Source organism: Vigna unguiculata, chromosome 2 (assembly GCF_037176805.1).
Source record: "Vigna unguiculata cultivar grain cowpea cultivar isolate G323 ecotype 2 chromosome 2, ASM3717680v1, whole genome shotgun sequence".
NCBI lineage: Eukaryota > Viridiplantae > Streptophyta > Magnoliopsida > Fabales > Fabaceae > Vigna > Vigna unguiculata.
The window spans coordinates 27,953,803-27,973,823 of NC_140793.1; the positions used below are offsets into that span (position 1 = coordinate 27,953,803).

General features: G+C 30.9%; 2 protein-coding genes across 4 annotated transcripts; one reads left to right on the forward strand and one right to left on the reverse strand.

Moving 5' to 3' along the window:
- Positions 1–691: 691 nt before the first annotated feature.
- Positions 692–1,591, reverse strand: LOC114170400 (uncharacterized protein At5g65660-like). The gene is made up of 2 exons (XM_028055879.2): positions 1,199–1,591; positions 692–1,082 (listed from the first exon to the last, which is right to left on the reverse strand). Exons 1-2 carry the CDS (start codon positions 1,406–1,408, stop codon positions 915–917), a joined length of 378 nt encoding a protein of 125 aa, XP_027911680.1. The 5' UTR covers positions 1,409–1,591; the 3' UTR covers positions 692–914.
- An 11,492-nt stretch (positions 1,592–13,083) lies between these two features.
- On the forward strand, positions 13,084–17,451 carry LOC114173354 (auxin-responsive protein IAA8-like). 3 transcript variants are annotated; one of them, XM_028057682.2, is made up of 7 exons: positions 13,084–13,349; positions 13,977–14,425; positions 14,514–14,692; positions 14,821–15,050; positions 15,177–15,318; positions 16,558–16,619; positions 17,097–17,451. In XM_028057682.2, the coding sequence occupies exons 2-7, from the start codon at positions 14,003–14,005 to the stop codon at positions 17,132–17,134; spliced, it is 1,074 nt and encodes a 357-aa protein (XP_027913483.2). In that variant the 5' UTR covers positions 13,084–13,349; positions 13,977–14,002; the 3' UTR covers positions 17,135–17,451. The 3 variants fall into 3 exon arrangements, with proteins under 3 accessions (XP_027913483.2, XP_027913480.2, XP_027913482.2); XM_028057679.2 differs by having other exon boundaries at positions 13,093–13,349; positions 13,967–14,425; XM_028057681.2 differs by having other exon boundaries at positions 13,170–13,441; positions 13,967–14,425.
- Positions 17,452–20,021: the final 2,570 nt, after the last annotated feature.

The window sequence follows — 20,021 nt, forward strand, 5'->3', positions numbered from 1 at the left end:
CACAGTGACAGAACCACTTGGCCACTACTGACTGAGAATAGAAAACGCAAAAATGAAAAAAAGTGACAAGTACTAACCATAATCACGGAAGGTACACATCTGATACTGTCTCTGTCTAAAGATAAAAAGAAATTCCAGAGTGAAATTAAATTAAAATTAGGTCATGAATAGAAGCCACTGCCCATACTTTCTATCCGACATCATAGTTTTACGACTATCCAATCTATCATTTTCCTCTCACATGTTCACAATGGCCAACATTCCCCACTTCCTCAAATCAAATCGTTGTTTTACACGCTTCCTCCTTTTTTTTATGTTTCTACCAGTGAGTTAAGGTTAATTCATATCATAACCATCCCAATATTAATGCAGATTTTTTGTTTTCTTTTGGTGTCATTGGTTTAGTTGGGGTGATTAATGAGGCTATAGTACAAACGCACTTCTTTACAAATCGAATCCATATTCTTCCCAGCTACTCTTTTATCATTTTCAATAAATTGAAAGTTGAAATTTACACACATCTAACCTATCCTTCTACCACAATTACTTGTCATAACTGCCTGAGTGGAATAACAAAAAGATAAAAAGAAAAAGTTGAATGATTTCTTGTTTTCTCAAACCCTAAACTAATATTTATCTTTTCAAAGCTGAAATTGGAAAAAGTTTGCATTTTTCAATTAACAAAACCGGCTAAATCAATTGAGTCACTTAAATTTACTAATCACCACATACAAGAGCAACGGAAATACGGAATCAAATGAAGCGGTCACGATCTGGGAATTGACCTGGTACCCACGTTGTTTTTTGTTTTTTTGTTTTTATGCTGCATCTTCACCGGGTGGTATATAGAACAAATGGTGGCAACATATATATATAAACATATTTACACACAGCACGGCTTTGTTGGTAAATAACTAACAGAAAGGCGCCACCGGCTGCGGCGGTTTGAGCGGCGGGTTTTCGACGGTGACAACGATGGTATCCGGGCGCGAAGGTTGACGCGGGCAAGGCATGGCTATGAACTTGGGCAGTTCATCCCCAGGCATCAACACTGGCAAGCTCTGACCTTTGTCTTGCTTCACCTGCAATCATAACCAAGAAATTAAAATTGAAATTAAAATTAAAATTAAATTAAATTTATATATTTAAGGCTGGGTTGAAATGAAATTGTAAGTATGAATGAAGATGAAAAAGTTACCATGGAGGGTTGGGATTGGGTGAGGGAGGGTGTAGCGTGTGGATGAGAGTGAGATTGGCGAAAAGAGCGTAACTTGTCCCAGTGGTAGCAGCAGGAGAAGATGCCGCTGAGGCTGAAGATTATGATCAAGAGGAGGGCAGTGCCTAAGGGGAAGCCGAGGGACGGTCGAGATGTGTCGACGTGGGATGGGGAGAGATCTTGGCCCTCCATCGTGTGGACTCTGCGTTGGTGATGATGTTGTTGTTTGGAGTAGCAGTGGACCTGGTACCATTGAGGTAAGAGGCGAATAGAAGAGAAATGAAAATGTGAAATGTGAAATGTGTTGCAGAGAGATATATAGTAGAGAGAGTGAAGTACGGAAGAGATAGATATATCTGTGGGTTTGGTTTGGTTTGGTGAACCAGGGCGTCACTGACAGCGATGAGCGTTACCAAAAGCCGCTTTATCGTAGTTTTTTTTATTTCCTATTTATTTTTTATTTTCTTAAAAAAATTATAATATAACACAAATAAATATCTTAGAACCTCCTAACTTAAATTCAATGACAAGACAACAACTTTATTGCTTCTAATAATTAAGAAATTTTGGATATTTTTTTGTATAGTGTAAGATTTTTCTTACAACTATTTTAAGAACCGTTAACTTCTAATTAAGGTTGATTTTGGAAAATGAGAGTTGCGACTATCCTATTCTAATAGAGAAGAAACGAGAAAGTAACAACTGCAGACGTTGTGTCGGTTGTCTGTGTAAATAGAGTAAAGTGCAAAATCATATGAGGTTTTTGTCCCATAAATACACTATGTTTTGAATTTGTAAAATAATGCTATTCAATAGATATTTGACCTGAAACATATTCTTTTTAATAATATTATAATTGTGGCAAGTAGAGAGTTAAGTTTCAACATCGACATGCTCGTTGCTTGCAAGGATGTGACAAAATATAACAATTTCATGGTTGCAAGAAAATATGAATATTTATGAAAAAGTAAAACAAAGCAATGCAGCTATTGGGAGGCATGGAAGGTTACATTACATACACCTCGCCACTTTTTCTCTAACGTGGTCTTTCAAAATTTCTATATAGCTATAAAGACACTTAATATATTACTCTCTTTTTTTTTTTTTCAAGTTTAAGGTACAGTTTTCTACATAAAAGTTATGAGACAGTGTAATCGAATTTGATTTTTTAAAATGTTTATATATTTATTTTTTATTTATAATCTTTACTTTGAATGTACAACATTTCAAGTCTGTCGTTTATTATTTGTGTTTTCAAACCAATATGTAAAGCAATTCATGAAATATAACAACATATAAATGTCCATGTAAACAAAACAAAAATAAATACAAAAAATTATAATTAAATTGTTCTAGTGTATTTTTAATTAGCATTCGCAGATTTTTGGTTGTCTTGCTCCAGAAAACAATTACAGATTACGGAACAACTTATGTTATATGTCAGTTTATAGTGTCTATATTTCATTATGAATTATCTGTCATTCAAAAAAGTATAATATATAAAATAAAATTATTGAATGACAGTTATTAGATTAGAAAAACAAAATCTATAAATATTTCTTCTGAACTGTTATACCCAATTAGTTTTAAATTTACAAGAAAAATCATAGCTTCAAACTTGATTTGTGATCAAAGTAATTTAATCAGGAAAACAATTAAAATGATAAGAAACACGTCATTTTTCATGATAAAGGACGCATAGAATTTAAAAACAAACTAAACTATACAGGCAATATATAGAGCATCTTAATATAATTTTTCTTCAATTTTTCTCATGTAATATTATATATATATATATATATATATATATATATATATATATATATATATATATTATTGGTAATAGGAATTTGAATCTTCGAACTCAGCAATAAAAATAAGAAGAGTTTAAAAAAAAATTCAATAAATATAAATATTATTATTGTTTTTTGAAGAAATAATGTAAAGAATGAATATATTACACTCTTGTAAACAATGCAGCTCAAAAATTTTATGTTTTTCATTAAAGAATAGTTTAATATTTTTTTATGTATTTATTTAAATTTTTTCATAATTGGTATAATTTATTTATATTCCATAAATTGTAATTTTTATCAAGGATTTGGTATAGTTGTTTTATGTTTTGTATTCTTTTATTCATTTTATTTTTAATAATTTTAATGTGATGACAAATGATTGGTGAATTTTGAGATATCAATAAGATGTCAAATATCACATACAATAAAATATAAAAAATTAAAAATTTAAAAAATTAAAAAAGAAAAGACACAACAATTTTAATATTGGTTAGAATTTTTTTTTAATTATCAACATGTCGATAAGATTGTTTCATTGTATTGAAAGTCACGTTCCAACCACACTTCATATATGAAAAAGTTTCTTGAAAATCTATCTGATTTTATAGAAAGCTACAACGTTAAAACTCTAAACCTATGTGTAATGAAAGAGAGATTCAAATTGCAAAAGATGAAAAGATGTCACTCGCATCTTATATATGATGAATATTCCAAAAAGAACAAGAGTAATAAGAGAACATGTAATGTAATAATCATCTCACTAATTAATTTTGTTCAAGTAAAAATTATGAGTTTAGAATTTTTATTAATTTTTTTATGTTGTTTATCTGCTGTGTCTTCAAAATATACCAATAGTTATTAATTTTAAAATTTTAAAATATATTAAAATCATCTTTAAAATATAAAAATAGTATATTTTAATAATCAACAAAAGATAACATAAAAAACTCAACAATCGAAGTCAAAAAAAATTTATATAGATTTGTGGTGAGATAAACATTTATTGTTTATGAAAAATTGTTCAGAGAACTTGATTACAAAATGATGAAAAGATATAATTCCGAAATTATCATAAAAGCTTTTATATGAAATTATTTAATTAACACGAATCTAATAGATTAATTTTACCCATAATCAATATGAATAATTTAATCAATTATCAATTAAACTTGTCTTTCAACTAAACTCCAAGTAATTGATTATTACTCAGTCTAATATATTATAGTATGAACGATTATTTGTGACTGTCTCACTTAAAAAAAAAATTGATTACAACATTATAAAACAACGTTTTAAGTCAATTTAAAAAATAATTAAGATTTTAAATGAATATAATATGCATAAACTTAAAAGAACCTACACTAATGTATGTTTAACACACATTCACACATATACGTAAAAATTTATTTTCCTAATTTAGTTTTTCATGTCTTAATCTTATTTTTTTCACTCTTCTAATAAAAGTTGGTCTTCATAATTGACATGTAAAAATGTGTTTAAAAGGTAAACACGTGTTTGTGCAATAATGATATTAAATTTTAGATGCTTGAATATGGTACCTAAATATCAATCTACATTTATTACTTAAAGTTATCCAATTTTATTAGTTTTCCAAACTAATTTTTCAAGATCCCTAAGGGCCTATTCGCATGAGGGGATTTATAAATCCTACTAATTTGGAGCGATAGATGTTGTGGTTGAATTGTATTCCAATGTTATGATTGAAGAATAAATGTGAAGACGGATTTAAGATATATTAAGAAAAGCACATCCCTCTGTGGCTTGTAACTGAGAAGATTTGGATGGATGGAGAATGGTTTCACCGTTATACCCCTTATATCCCTGTGTGTGAGTGTTGTGTGAATGAGAGAGAATGTGACTTTGTGAATGAGAGTGTAATTTTGTGAGAATGTGTTTGTGAGTGGATGATGGTGGTTTGTAATAGTAGCAACACCAGTTATGTAACTGTTGTTGTGGGTGTGTAATTGTGATAGTGTAGGGGAGCAACACATTTTATGTGACTAGTATTGTGTGTGTGTCTATATCTATAACAATATATAAATGAGATTCTTCTTTTTGTGTCAACTTTTCATTTTTCAATTTTATCCTTAATTATTATTTTAAAAATTAATTATTTTATAATTAGTTTATTTTTAACCGTTTTTTTAAAATATTTTTTATTTTAACCGTTATTCTAAAAACCTTTTTTAAGAGTTACTTTATTTAACAACTATTTTAAAATTTATTATATATATGTTTTAAAAATAAATATTGTTGATCTTATAAAAATTAAAAAATACGGATACACAAGCGTGACAGTACCTGTGTGTTCGCTAGTAATAATAATAAATATATAAAAAATGTATAATAATAATTATATATATATATATATATAATATTAATATATTAAATAATATATAATTAAATAATATTAATAATACATAATATATATATATATATATATATACTGTAATGAAATATAACAATAAATAATAAAATTAATATATAGTAATTAATAATAATAATAATTTCAAATAATAGTAATTATTATAAAAAAATAATTTAATATAATTTATCTTTTTACTAATTTTTTATTAAAAATTATCAAATAATAGTTTTTAAATTCATATTATTTAATTTTAATTTTTTTACCACATTAAATTACAAAATTATTTTTTTTTTCGTCAAGGGTATTTTGGTAAATATCAAATTTTATCTATTTTCACAATTTATTTTATCTATCACATCAATCAAATCTCTCACTAACTTTTATAAAACTTATCTCCAAATTTACTCACTTTACCTTCTAAATTCACTTAAAAAAACACACATATCCATTCATTCAAATTCACACAAATTCATCCTCACACCCTCTTTCAAATCCATCAACACAAACGAACACAGCTAAAGGTTGAAATACAGAAAATGATCAATAAAAATAAATAAAAATAGTATCTCTTAGAAATAATGTCTAAAGTTAAATTTCAATTATTTTTCAATCTCCTAAATCATATAATTTAGCTTGTATCCAAGTTTGCAATATTTATTTAAAAGAACTACTTAATCACTTGTTATTATATATATATATATATATATATATATATATATATATATATATATATATATATATATATATATATATATATATATATATAACATGGATTAAGGAAGAAGTTGGAGAATAACACACCATTTATATTTTACAAAAGTAAATATAATAAAGATCCGTCACTTACAACAAGTTATTGACGATAATAACTTATAGAACAAAGTTCCATTTTATAAAAACCCAAAATTCTCACAAAATTTTATTTCAAGAATAAAAGATACATGGACAGTCCTTTATCTTTAGACGAAATAAATGGTCAAAATCCATCTAAAGAAAAAATTAAAAATATGTATTACCTAAACTATCATGAAAGTACGGGAATATAATGTATAAGTTATAATTTTCTAATTTATGAGATGATTATATCAATATACATGTCAATCTTCTTATTTATGAAAGGAACTTAATGAACTCTTACCCTGTGTTCGTTTGAGGGGGTCGATTAAACCCATTGATTTGGGTGGATGGATAAATAATTTTTCTGATGTTTCTTTGCAATGATTTAAAAGAAAGTGAAGGAGTGAATTTGTGAAACAGTGTACAAAATTCATCCCTCCTAATCTGCGAAGATTTACACCAATAAATGATACTTTTACAGTTTTAACCTTATTTTTTTGTGTTTTATTTCTATCCGTGATGTTTCAAATATTAATCATAATATACATATTTTATTTTTCTTTCCAAATATATATATATATATATATATATATATATATATATATATATATATATATTATAGTAACCGGTAACCGGTTACATAATAATATAATAATTATTAATTAATAACATATATAATATAATAATCAATAATAATAATATGTAATAATTAATTATGTATATAATAAATATTACTATTATTAATATATATATATATATATATATATATATATAATGATAATAAATAATATAAAGTAATTAGAGATAATAATAAACAATAAAATTTGTCTATATAATGATTAATAATAATAAAATAAATTACTAATAATAATTTTAAATAATATAATTATTATAAAATTAATAACACTAATTTAATATAATTTTTAATTTTTTTAAATTTATAAATAATAGTTTTTAAATTTTAATATTTTGTCTAATTTAAAAATTACTTCATATATTTATAAGGTTATTTTAGTAATTTTTAATTTTTATCTATTATAACTTTTTATTTTATCTATTATATCACTCAAATCATTCACTAACTCTCATAAAATTTATTTCCAAATCTACTCACTTCACCCTCTAAATCCACTAAAAAAAAACACACAAATTTATCCACTTAAATTCACACAAATCCATCTTCACACTTTCTCTCAAATCCATCCACACACACAAGTGAACACAACCTTAATACTTAAGAAATTAATCAATTCAGTTTAATTCATGTAACTTAGATTTCTAAACCTCTTACAAAATACTAAAATGTTCTATAAACTTTCAAAAGTTTACAAAGATATTTTATTTCCTAATTTCTTCAAATTGTTTATTCTTTTTACAGCCTCCCTTAAAACTCTTCTCTATTTTATTTTTTTCATTTTTTTTTCATAACATCAAATTCAAATTGTAGTTCGAGCAGTTTCAAATTTCAAAAATTAGAATAGAGTTTTTGAAAAAAATAATTAATAATATTTTATAGAAAATTAAAAAAATTAAAATATAGTCAAATCAATATAACCAAGCGACATTGAAATAAGTATACAATAAAATATATTTGTAATAATTTATTAAAAAAAATACATTTTATCATACAGGTAGTATTTATACGTATTATAAATGTTATCGATACTTGCTAATTTTTTTAAAAATATAGAAAACATTTATTTTAAAGTAATTTTCTAAATATATAATATTCTAAAAATTAGTCAATCGACGACCCAACGAGTTATTAAATTTAGAAAGAAAAATAAAATCAGTACAACCTAATTTAATTTGATGAAAAGTTACATTAAAGTGAACTATATCATATATATTTGCAATGAATTTAAGTACGGACACCGATATTATGGTTCTTATTTTTTATTTTTATTATTTTAATTTTTGACATAATTTAGTATAGATTATTAGTTTTTTTTAAAGAATTGATAAAAAAGAAAATTATCACGTTAACAAATAAAGGAAGAAAATAAAAGGAAATACGAGTTAAAGTATAATTTAATTTAATGAAAAATTACATTAAAGTGAACTATATCATATACATTTGCAATGATTTTGTATAAATTATTAATTAATATATTATTATTTTTTTAAATAATTAATAAAAAAATTATCACGTCAACAAGGAAGAAAATAAAAAAAATTAAGAATTGAAGTATAATTTTATATTTTAGTATCATGGAAGAGAGAAAAAGAGAAGAAGAAAGTTATCCATGAAGAGAATGAATAAATAAATATGATAGAAAAAGACATGGAATGGATGGAGATGTTAGTAATACCGATAGCATCACTGTCACCATCTCCATAGATACGATATGCCGTCTCAACTTCAAATACTTTCTTACTTTCCTTTTGCCTCCTTACCATTTCTCTCATCTATTTTCTCCCTTTACAACACTGCACTTATATAGCCGCCTTTCTTTTTCATTGCTCTAAACTTTTCCATATTACTATTATTTTAATGCTAGACATATTCAGCACATGCTATATTTCTCATCACAACATCATATATCCAAAGAATACATATATTTCAAATTAAAATAATAATTTTATTAATTTTTAACATAATACATCGGAAGTAAACAACTTGTCATGCCACAAATATCAAAGTCGCTTTTAGTTTTGTTTCTTAGTGTGTAATAGTCTTATCCAGTAGCTGGAGCAAGTGGACATTAGCTGGTTTTTGAAAGCAGGGAAAACAAACAACAATAGACTATGGTTCCTACGATTCGCCGTAAATTCTCCTTCGCTGTTACTTATTCATAAGTGGATTTGGGACCATTGTGACCACAAACTAATTAAAGGACACTTCATGTAACACTTTTTGGATCCATGAACTTATTTGGATATGAGATTAGATGAGCATCTATGTAGACGCAAATGCTCCCTTACCATGTATCTTGCAATGTTGGGAGCATTTCACTTCCGTGCCAAATCCATGGAATCCAAGCAGCATATGATGCTGCTTCCACTTCCCCTAACTCTTTAATATCAACACCCACCTATAATATGCTATTCATTATGCTATTTTATGTAAATATTCTCTTTCATTCTTTTATATCTTTATACCTATCAATACACTACAACTCAAACTCAGTTGTATATGATATATATGTCTTGATCATGTATACAATCACAAACCTTTTTTTCTTTTTGCTGCGTGTTGTCCATGGAATTGATCACGCATGATTTGTATAGTTTTAGATATTTTTCTCTTGATTCATATTTTGTGTTTTCTTATATTTTAGTTATTTTGTGCTTGTTTTACTTAGAATTTTTTTTGAGTGATTGAAATAAGTGAATATGAAGCAATTATGGTGGAAGAAAAAGCTACACTTCAAAGAAACATGATTGGACAAACAAAGATGAATTTTGAGACAAATACTCTCGTCGAGCACCATAAGAATAACATACAATACTGAAAACATCAAGAGCAAACAAAGTTACATGACGACACAATGTGGCAGTTACTTTCGTTGGACTAGAAGACAAGCTAGTTGGGCAAGCTAAGCTTGAACAGGAGGCGTTGGGTGGTGGTTGTTGGCATTAGGCGGTGGTTAAGCAACGTTGAGTGATGGTCTGGGAGAGGCTGCCCCTTTTGTGTTTTAGTTGATGACGCCTAACGTGTTCTACGATAACACCGAATGGTAGTAGTCCTCAACTGTAAAAAATGAATATTTAATCATGTTCTCCATGAAGGGTTTGAGGGTATTCATTGTTTTCACAACTTGGCTTATTCACTTTGATTGCTTAAGAGAAGCTTTTGGAGATTGTTAGTGGTGTTGGGAAGCTATCCCTTCTCCTCCTTGCTATATTTGACCGACACATATATCCTTTTGTGCTAACACTAACTAAAATGTATTACACTTTTTTAACATGTCAAACGGTGTTTCAAATTGACCATTAAGTTGTTTAACATATTTTAACTCGAATGTTATAACACATAAAAAAAATCATTTTTTAAAGTTTAAAAATCAAATTATATGAAAGTTTAAAATATGAATGAATTCTAATTTCACAATCTCAGTTTATAGATGACAAACATATTTAACATAAAGTATCACCTGATATAAAGTATTTTAAATTTGTAGTACTTTTTTATAATTTATGATAACATTTCATTGAACGATAATTAATTAATGAAAATTTTATCGAAATTGATTCACTCTAGTTGTTAATTCAGATAAAATGCATGTATCCATTTGGTCGCGTTTTTCTTGGTTTTGTATGCCAATGGCTATAGTGTTAAAACATGACAATCGTGCTTAACATCTTGTTAGTTTAGACGCTAACGGACCGAATCACGTAACGGAATTGGGTCTTTCTCCAGTAGCAGTAATGGGCCACAGGTATGGGCTTGGGCAACTTTCAAGAGCGAAGGCAAACGTTCAACGTGTAACCCACAATAACCTGATCCAAAAGAATTGGTTATTATGTTATGGGATTCGTATAAGTGAAAATTCATTATTCTATTTTACACATCGTAACATTCTTTTACAATAAAATAAAATAAATTGTGATGTTGTTAGGAGAGGTAAAAAGGGCTCTTGACTCGAAAATGAGAAGTTGAATGGGTTCACAGTGGGATTGTTCCTTGTGAAGAGTGGTGCACGCTAAGGTATGGCTGGTCTGTTCAGCAGAGTAACACAAACACACCACGCACGCACGCAGAGTCGCGGGCGGTCACCAATTAAAGGCTTCACACGTGAGTGTAGAGTAGGAATTTAGGATGGGCCCCACCTGTTTCATTCGCCACAAAACAAAAAAAGTGGTTTGACCCTACTGCGTTGTTGCTTTCTCTGTCAGTCACGAGCCACACACGTGCCAACCCCCTCTCTCTCTCTTTCTCAAACTCCGTTTATAACTCCAACGCCATTAAATCCACTGTTCAGCTTTCATCGAACGACTCAGCGTGAAGTAAATATTGCGACTAAAAAATAGAGAAAAAAAAAGAAAAAAAAAGGAGTGGATAGCGGCAAAAGCGGAGTGGTTCCGGCATTGGGTCCCTGTGTCGTAGCAGAGCCCCGCAAAACCTGAGCCTCTCAACCAAATCAAATCTTTTTTTCCTTTTTATTTCCTTCCTTTCAATCTTATTATATGTCTATTTAGATTCCAAACATCAATGTTGTGGCAATAGTATATTGTTTGAGTCAGGTTTTTGGGTTCTTCTTCCCTTTCCCATTCTCATCAATCACACTACATTCACCACCTAACACACATGAATTCAGTCACAATAATTATTCACAAATACCCGTAATTAAAATTAAATATAATCGATCATGTATTTTAAAGTAGGAATTGAAATTAGTGAAGAGTGACGTATGGTGATGGTAGGTAGGGTAGTAGTAGGGTAGTAGGGTAGGAGAGGTATGAAACATAAAAACAAAGAAACATGACTATTAGGAATAAGGATTGTGGCTATGAGTAGAGTCTAGAGAATAGGTATAGAGAGAAAGAGAAATTGGTAATGATGAAAAAAGATGGGTGATGAGAGTGGAGGGTGTTATCTGTCCTCCTCAACACCCGGCAAACCCATTTCAATTGCCGCATTCTTGTCTCCCCTTACCTTTTTCTCACTTATCTAAACCAAATGCGCCATTCTAATTCTAATCAAAAATTATAACTTTCATTTTCCCATTCTATTTTACTACTCTCTTTTTTTGCGTTTGAAGCTTTCATTACACCGAGCCCGACATTGAATTGAATGTGCGAGACAGAAGATTATGGTATGGTTGACTTGTACCACAAGCAGAGATCTCAAAATTGTGTGTGAATCAGAGGATTATGCCATGATTCCCCTGCACTCATTATTTATGTCCGTAAAACCTTCACCTATTATGCCCTTTGGATACCTTTCCCATGCTACACAGTAAGTCCCACATCTAATAATCATAACGCTTTTATATTAACTATTTCGTATAAACATTAGTTTATTCAATTCCTAAACTACCATCCAAGACAATTAATGTGGTATTCAACAAATCTACTGTCACTATTTCTGCACTGCATTCATGCGCAATCAGATGGGATCTTTGGTTCTGATATTTTCAGCTGAAAAAACAATTAAAAGCACGTCAAAGAAAAATACAGTGACAGTGAAAACCAACTTTACCTTTTCAATTTGCGCATGCAACTCCCAATATATCATTTCTTTTATTTTATTTGATTTTTTGTAACCAGTTCTATCCAAATAAATTAATCAATTACTATTTCGGATGTAATACAACTTTATTAACGATTCTAGCTTCCATTCCATAGTTTTTATTTTTTTCTCACACTTATTATCTTGCGTAATGCGTATAATTAAACATTCCATGCTCACATGTTTTTTTCAACGAAAGAGACAGCACTATCATTTGATGTTTATCATAGGAGTTAATTATATTTTCTAAACAAACAATTTGTGATACACGACGTTTTAAGTTAAACAAATGCATAAAAAACATAATAATCAGATTCCTTGACGCTAAATTTATCCAATGATAACCTTGTTGACTAACATTTAAAATTCATTCATAACTATCTCTACCAAGGTTAATCACATTCACAATACTAACAGTGTAGTACTGTCATGTGTCAACAATTTATGGTGTTACGTTTTAGTTCACAAAGCACACAAGGGTAAATGCGTCATTTCGAAATTCCAAACGGGAACGTTGTAGCACCTGTTAACAGCGACAAGATATTTAATTTCGTGTCTCCATATGGTGAGGGAATGGACGGTTTTGATTTCTCCGCCAGAATGCATCGCTACCGTCCAACGCAAAATACGGAGTCCATATCATTGTTATGAAACTAACAAAACGACACAGCTTCCGCCATTTATTCTCCGTTTTACCCCTCAGTTCCATAATTGCGTTTAATCGCTTTTATTTGGTTTTTCCGTCTTAAGGCTTCATTCATTCAGCTTCTCCACTCATATCTCCCCAAAAGCCTTTGTTTCTTTCTGCTTATGGAAGGCCCTTAAACTTTCTCACTCTGCTTCACTTTCTCGCTTTAGCATTTTCTTACGAAAAATTTCCACAAAATCAGTACCAGTTTTCTTCTGTCTCTGATCTACCAAAACTCGCTTCCTTAGGTGCGTACCACTTCAAATTCGCTCCTCTTACTTCTAACTGTTCCTCTTTTTTCAAAGATTTCTTCAACTGTTTTCTTTCTCGGAACTTTCAGGTAGAATGTACTCCTATTTTGTTTCATCTTCTTCTTCTTTCTTCTTCTTTTTCCTCTTTTTTTTTCCTGAAAAAAAAAACTGCTGAGGAATTTGCGGGAGCACGGATCTACTTAGCTTCTGAGCTTTGTGTTTACTTATTATTTGCTGAAGAGGCTGGGTTGTGAAGAAGAGTGAACTAGAAATAGGAAGGGAGTTGTAGGGCGTCCTATTTTGTTAAGTCTTCAGTTAATTACTAACTCGCAAGCTTGTTTATGCGTCTTAATGTTGTGATTATCTATTTTTTTATGCTTAACTCTGTAATAGTAAAACCCATGCATGCTAATTATTTACTTTTACTTATTTGTTTCTCACTGTGACTAGTTGTTGGTTGAGTTGCTAGCTAATGGCGTGATCGTTATGATTGGACCTTTTTTCACCATGCTGAAGCGTGATTTTCTCATAAATGGTGTTTTGTTAATAGCATAGGGCTTTTCGTGTTGCTGTTAATCTGGAGTGAACGATGGATTTGACTTTTACTGTTTCAGTTTGTGGCAGGTTGGTTTGATTGTGTTTGGAGTGTGATGTCGCCGCCGGCGGTGGTAACAGAGGAGGATGGGCTGAGCAAGGTGTCGTCGACTGTAGCTTCTGGTTCTTCGCAGTCCTTGGATTGTTTCTCTCAGAATGGGGCTGGATTGAAAGAAAGGAATTACTTAGGGTTGTCTGATTGCTCATCAGTGGATAGCTGTGCTTCTACTGTGCCAGGCTTGGGTGATGAGAAAAAGGAGAACATGAATTTGAAGGCTACGGAGTTGAGGCTGGGTCTTCCCGGGTCACAGTCACCTGAAAGGGATCCGGATCTTTTCTCTTTAAGCTCAGCAAAGCTCGACGAGAAGCCACTGTTCCCTTTGGTTCCTACTAAAGACGGGATTTGCTTGTCGTCCCAGAAAACTGTTGTTTCCGGCAACAAGAGAGGTTTTGCTGATACCATGGATGGGTTTTCTCAGGTTAGAAGTGATGCTTGAAGTTCTTAATATTGTGAGAAATGAATTTTTTTGCTGTGTCTGAGGTTATCTATCGCAATCTTTCGTGCAGGGGAAGTTTACTGGTAATACGGGGATGAACGCAATGCTATCACCTAGGCCTTCTGGTGCTCAGCCTTCTGCAATGAAAGAAATTCCAAGCAAGTTGCAAGAACGGCCTTGTTCAGCTAATAATGGAACCAGTCATAACCATACAGGTGCTTCTATAAGTGGCAGTGCACCGGCTTCTAAGTAAGTTGAAGCTATCAGCTCAAGGAATCATGGTTTTCACGAGATTTTAGAAGTTGGACAAACGAACTCCTTAAATTCGATTTTCCCTGTGTTCTATGTATGCTTATTACGTAAAATCCGTTTTGCAGGGCACAGGTTGTCGGTTGGCCTCCTATAAGATCATTTAGGAAAAACTCCATGGCCACCACATCCAACAAGAACAATGATGAAGTGGATGGAAAACCAGGTGGTGGTGCTCTCTTCGTGAAGGTCAGCATGGATGGTGCTCCCTATCTTAGGAAAGTAGATCTAAGAAGTTATTCAACATATCAGGAGCTATCTTCTGCACTTGAGAAGATGTTCAGCTGTTTTACCTTAGGTGAGCTTTTGCAGCTCTATTTACTTAGCTGTAAATTGGTTTCTACTAATGATTTGTTTTAAAAATTATTTGATGGTTATTTTAATTTCATTTTGGATTGTGTCTTTGGTGCTTATTTATAATCAGGTCAGTGTGGTTCCCATGGAGCTCCAGGAAGAGAAATGTTGAGTGAGAGTAAGCTGAGGGATCTTCTGCACGGTTCAGAGTATGTCGTCACTTATGAAGATAAAGATGGAGACTGGATGCTTGTAGGGGATGTACCATGGGAGTAAGTACATCTAAATTCTTCTTTTGCTTTGTCATTTTTTAGTTCTTATTATATTTTCCAAGTTATAGTAATTATAGATATTTCTTTGACTATATGGTTAGGTGATTTAGCAATTATATAACCGAGAACGGTGTAAACACATATGTAATTTCTTGCTAATTCCCAATTATCAAACAATTTGGAAATTAACAAATTAATTGGAGATCATTTTGGTTACTAGTGGTTGAGGAGATAAAAAATTAGAGCAAGAGTTATTTCTTCTTTTGGCCAATTCTTCTAATTTTTGGAGAGTATACACTAGAAAATATTAAGGACACATAATAGTTGTAAGTTGTATGAAATAACAGCCAAATTACTTTAATGTGCTATTCAGGGGTATGGGTACTGAGAGCTTATGTTAAAAAACTAGTTTGTGCATAACATATTTTAAATGCGAAATATGCTGTTTTCGACAAATATGAACTGAAATATAAAAGGATATATAGCTTGAGTGCATCAAAAGTCCCTTTTCAAAGAAGATCGTAGGTATATCAACTCTTTGAGATGTTCTCAAAACATTTTCTTTGCAGAAACGATATATAGTTTGATATCGAGTCATTTAGCATGCATCGTATTGATCTATTTGGAGTCAAATTTCAACTAGTTTAACAGATATATATATATATATATATATATAAAATTAATAGAATAGAACGTACTGCTAGTTTGCTAATTAGGTGTTGGCTATAGAGATGAGGAAGTGGAGTTTAGCACATGCAGGTGAGGAAGGGTAAGATGGAGGATAACGAAGGGATGACTCGCCGAGTGGCAGTGTCTAATGAGTGAGAGGGGAAAGTAGGGGATTGTAATGGTTAATTCAGGTATGGGGCCTTTGGGAAGGGATGAACCATACGTATACTCGTTTAGTCTGTAGGGGTTTATTTTCATTTTTTCTAGCACCGTTTCTATTATTTTCCCACTTTTTGTGTATGCTATAGACTTGAACAAAACAGTATCAATCTAAAGAATTTGATCATGGCTAGGGATTTTTCTGCTCAATACCATTTCTACTGTTAATTCTGCCATATAACTTGTTGGTATGTTTTATGTTCTTGTCTATGTAGACATCAGGTCTTGGTGCAAATTAGTCAATATTTGTCCCACGAAGTGAACTGACTCATCGATTGAGATTTTTGCTTTTCCCTACTAGTTTACATTACATCCCTTTTCCACTGAACTTCATTTCTACATTTGTTGCAGAATGTTCACTGATACTTGCAAAAGGCTGAAAATTATGAAGGGTTCTGATGCCATTGGCTTAGGTGTGTATTCTCACCAATGATTTATTTTACCGTCACTCGTTATGCCTAATGTGGAAGATTAACGTGAACTAATAAGTTGTGACCTACTTAATTTGAGACGGACATATGAACTATACCTGCTGCAGATTGTGACCCTAACATGTTCATAAGAGATAACTTGAATCTAGACAAACATCATTTTATGTTTTTTCGAGGATTATTTGAAACATTCATTTATGCAAAATTGCGTGTGGTTGTGTCATTGTAAAATTTGGTCTTTGTCGATTAACCGTTAAACTAAATGCTGCGACTCAATATATATTGGATTTTTGGATGCAATTTTAAAAGGAATTTGTGTCTGCTAACATATTGCAACTCTACCACAAAAACAAATACATTTTAGTGTCAATTTAAATATTAACAACAATAATAATACTGTTTACCTTATATCGAATAATTATGCCTCAGTTTCTTAAGTGGATTTATTTTTTGCCTCAGCTCCCAGGGCCATGGAAAAGTCCAAAAGCAGGACTTAGGGTATTCGGAACTGCCTCCTTTTGTCTAATCAAAGCTTTATTACTGGATCCGGAGTGGGAAAAAAAGGAAGATGACTGAATTCCCTGAGATTAATGGTTTAACGCCCTTCAGCTGTTGTTTTTATGTTTTCGAGTCCCTTAAGAGTTTTTCTTGGTCTTGTGTTAATTTGTTACCACTATAATATCATATGAAGCTACTTGGAAGATTAGTATTTGTGGAGTCTGTAATCATTATAGGAATCTGTTTGTTTTGATGAATCGAATATCTGTTACTGCCATCACACGGTTCTAACACTATGTTTGTGATTTGTGTCTCACTCGCCTATTCTTTATCTTCCATTTTCTTCAATAGCATTCTTTCGTGTCTTATTACCATGTGAAAATCGGTATGGATAGTGTTTTTAAAATCTGGTCTGATATTAGTTGTCACCTTATTGGCATTTATATCATTGTTATTATTATTGTTTTTCATTATGTTACGTATGGACCAAAATCTTCAATACATTGATTATCTGTGCAATCAGTTATGTTGTCAATAATGGCCAATCAGCATGAACCACAGGTATTTCGTGGTCCTATTAGAAAATAACATCTACAAAAATTGAGAAAAAAAATGAAAGTGTATATATCGAAGTTTTTAGCCTGTTGTCGTTATAGAATTTGCAAAATATTATGTTATGATAGCACAGAGAATGTTATGATTCCTATTGACAGCAGGTTTTAAGTTAGCAAATAAAATGAAAATTTGAGTTTTACCTACGGGAATGACATTGCATGTTTCATGATCATTTAAATCATGTATATTGTGCCACTACTGTCATTTGATTTGAGCAATCTAATTTGCTTTACCTCGGTTTCTGATTACCAGGAACATAACGATGCTGCTCAACTGTTTACTTAATCCTATACCGAATTTTAGCTATTTTTTCACTTCACTCACATTACTAGTTTCTTCTAATTTTTCTTGTCTTCATTGCTCATTCTTCCTTCTAGTTATCTACCTTACACGGAACATGATCTGTGACCTTTCTAGCTTTCGTTAGTACGGTTTCTCTATGAACATAATGTATTCAATTAACGGGGGGACATTAAGAATCAAGCATCGAGGAGAGGTTCTGTCAGCTTAAATACTTCAATTAACACAGATGATTTCAGTGCCTGTTGAGAATTCCATTCTAAAATTTTGGGCCAGGATACAATCTAACGTTACCTTAAATGTTGTTGCTCAACAGGTCTAGAATTTAGCTGATCTGGGCTTATATTGATATTTGTTTTAAGGAGATGTGCAGTGGATTTACGCTTGACTGTATTTGAATGATAAAGTTTCAGAGGTCACTAGGAAATATGTTTTTTGATCTGTTGATGTTTTCCAATAGCCATATTTCATTTTGAAACCAGAATCTCATCAAACTTTGGTGGTAATCAAATTGCTTGATCAAATTCATTGAATGGTATTGAGAGTTCATTCCTTGAATGGTATGGTGGCATAAAAAATTATTGTTTCTCATTATCTTTAGTCGCTAGTTGTTTGTAGGATGTCTATTGGAAGAATCATAGTAATTGTTTTTTTGAAAACTAATTTAGTGAGCATTTGGAAAGGGAGGCAAAAGTAGGAAAACATTTCTCCAAAATATTGAAAAATCCAAACTTTATATTGGTAGTGGATGGCATAATTTTCATTCTTTATTATTACGAAAACGGCAATCCTGAAATATTATTTTTTATACAATAAATCAATCTCTATGAATATGTTATAGTCAAAATTCAGTCTTTACCTAAGATAATTTGAGATATGGTCAAACATGAAAAACCACGCAAAACGAGGAAAAAACTATAAATATGTTGATGTAATAATTGTGCTTCTTATTTTAGAGGCAAATTAGATTTAAGGGTATGATTCTAACCAAATCCTATTACACATCTTTCATTCTTTTGTTTTAAAGACGATTCTAGCAATAGAAGCACTAGTCTTATTTAGAGTTGGTGAGCACTACACCTTTTGGCAGGTTTTTGCATCTTACTGCAAGATATACGTACATATACATATGGAACTTCATTTTTCTCAGCTTCTTTTGACTTCTGATTAGCACTGTTGAACTTTATGGTTGTGAATACTGATCAGATTTTATGATTTATTAGTTTAATCCTTGTGAGTAATGCGTGAGGGGTTTGAAATATTCCCAGGTTAGTGCAAGAATAATTATTGACCAAAAGCATTAAATAATTAATAGAAGTACACTTATGGTAGTTTGTCATTTCTTCCAGATTCTATGGATTATAATGTTCATTTGAATTTAATCATGCTCTGCTAAATGGCATATGCTAATATGATGGCGTTTCCTCTGAAGGAAACACTACATATGTATGATAAAGCTAAAACCTTAGTGCGCATAGCCTGTTAGAGTTAGCTAGAATCGTGAAGGAAATGGTAGATAGATACAATATTCACTGAATGGTTTGAGTAAAAAAAATTTCCTTTAATGTTGATTTCTCTATAGTTGAAGTTACTGGGTTGGTGGTTAAAACCAGATACCCTTTTTTCACTGAACTTGATTTTTGTTGTTTTGGGACAGTGTGAAGGGAGACTTTGGAGTAGTGTCTAAGAGAGAGATATAATAATCCAAATCCAGAATCTCAAAAGGAAATTAGTAATGTTGGAAGGATTAAGTGTAATCATTACCTAATAGTGGAGAAAAGCTGTAGTGTGGCGAGGTTGGGTATCCATTATTGATTTATTGAAGTTGGATGTCACTTGTTTGGAATATTCTTACCCTAATGTGATATAAAGTTACACTTGTAAGTTTCTGGATATGATTATTTAACCCTGTTTTAATATAGCCCCAGCATGTTACCTCTTCAAATCTGTCACTGTTTTTGGATCAGTTTC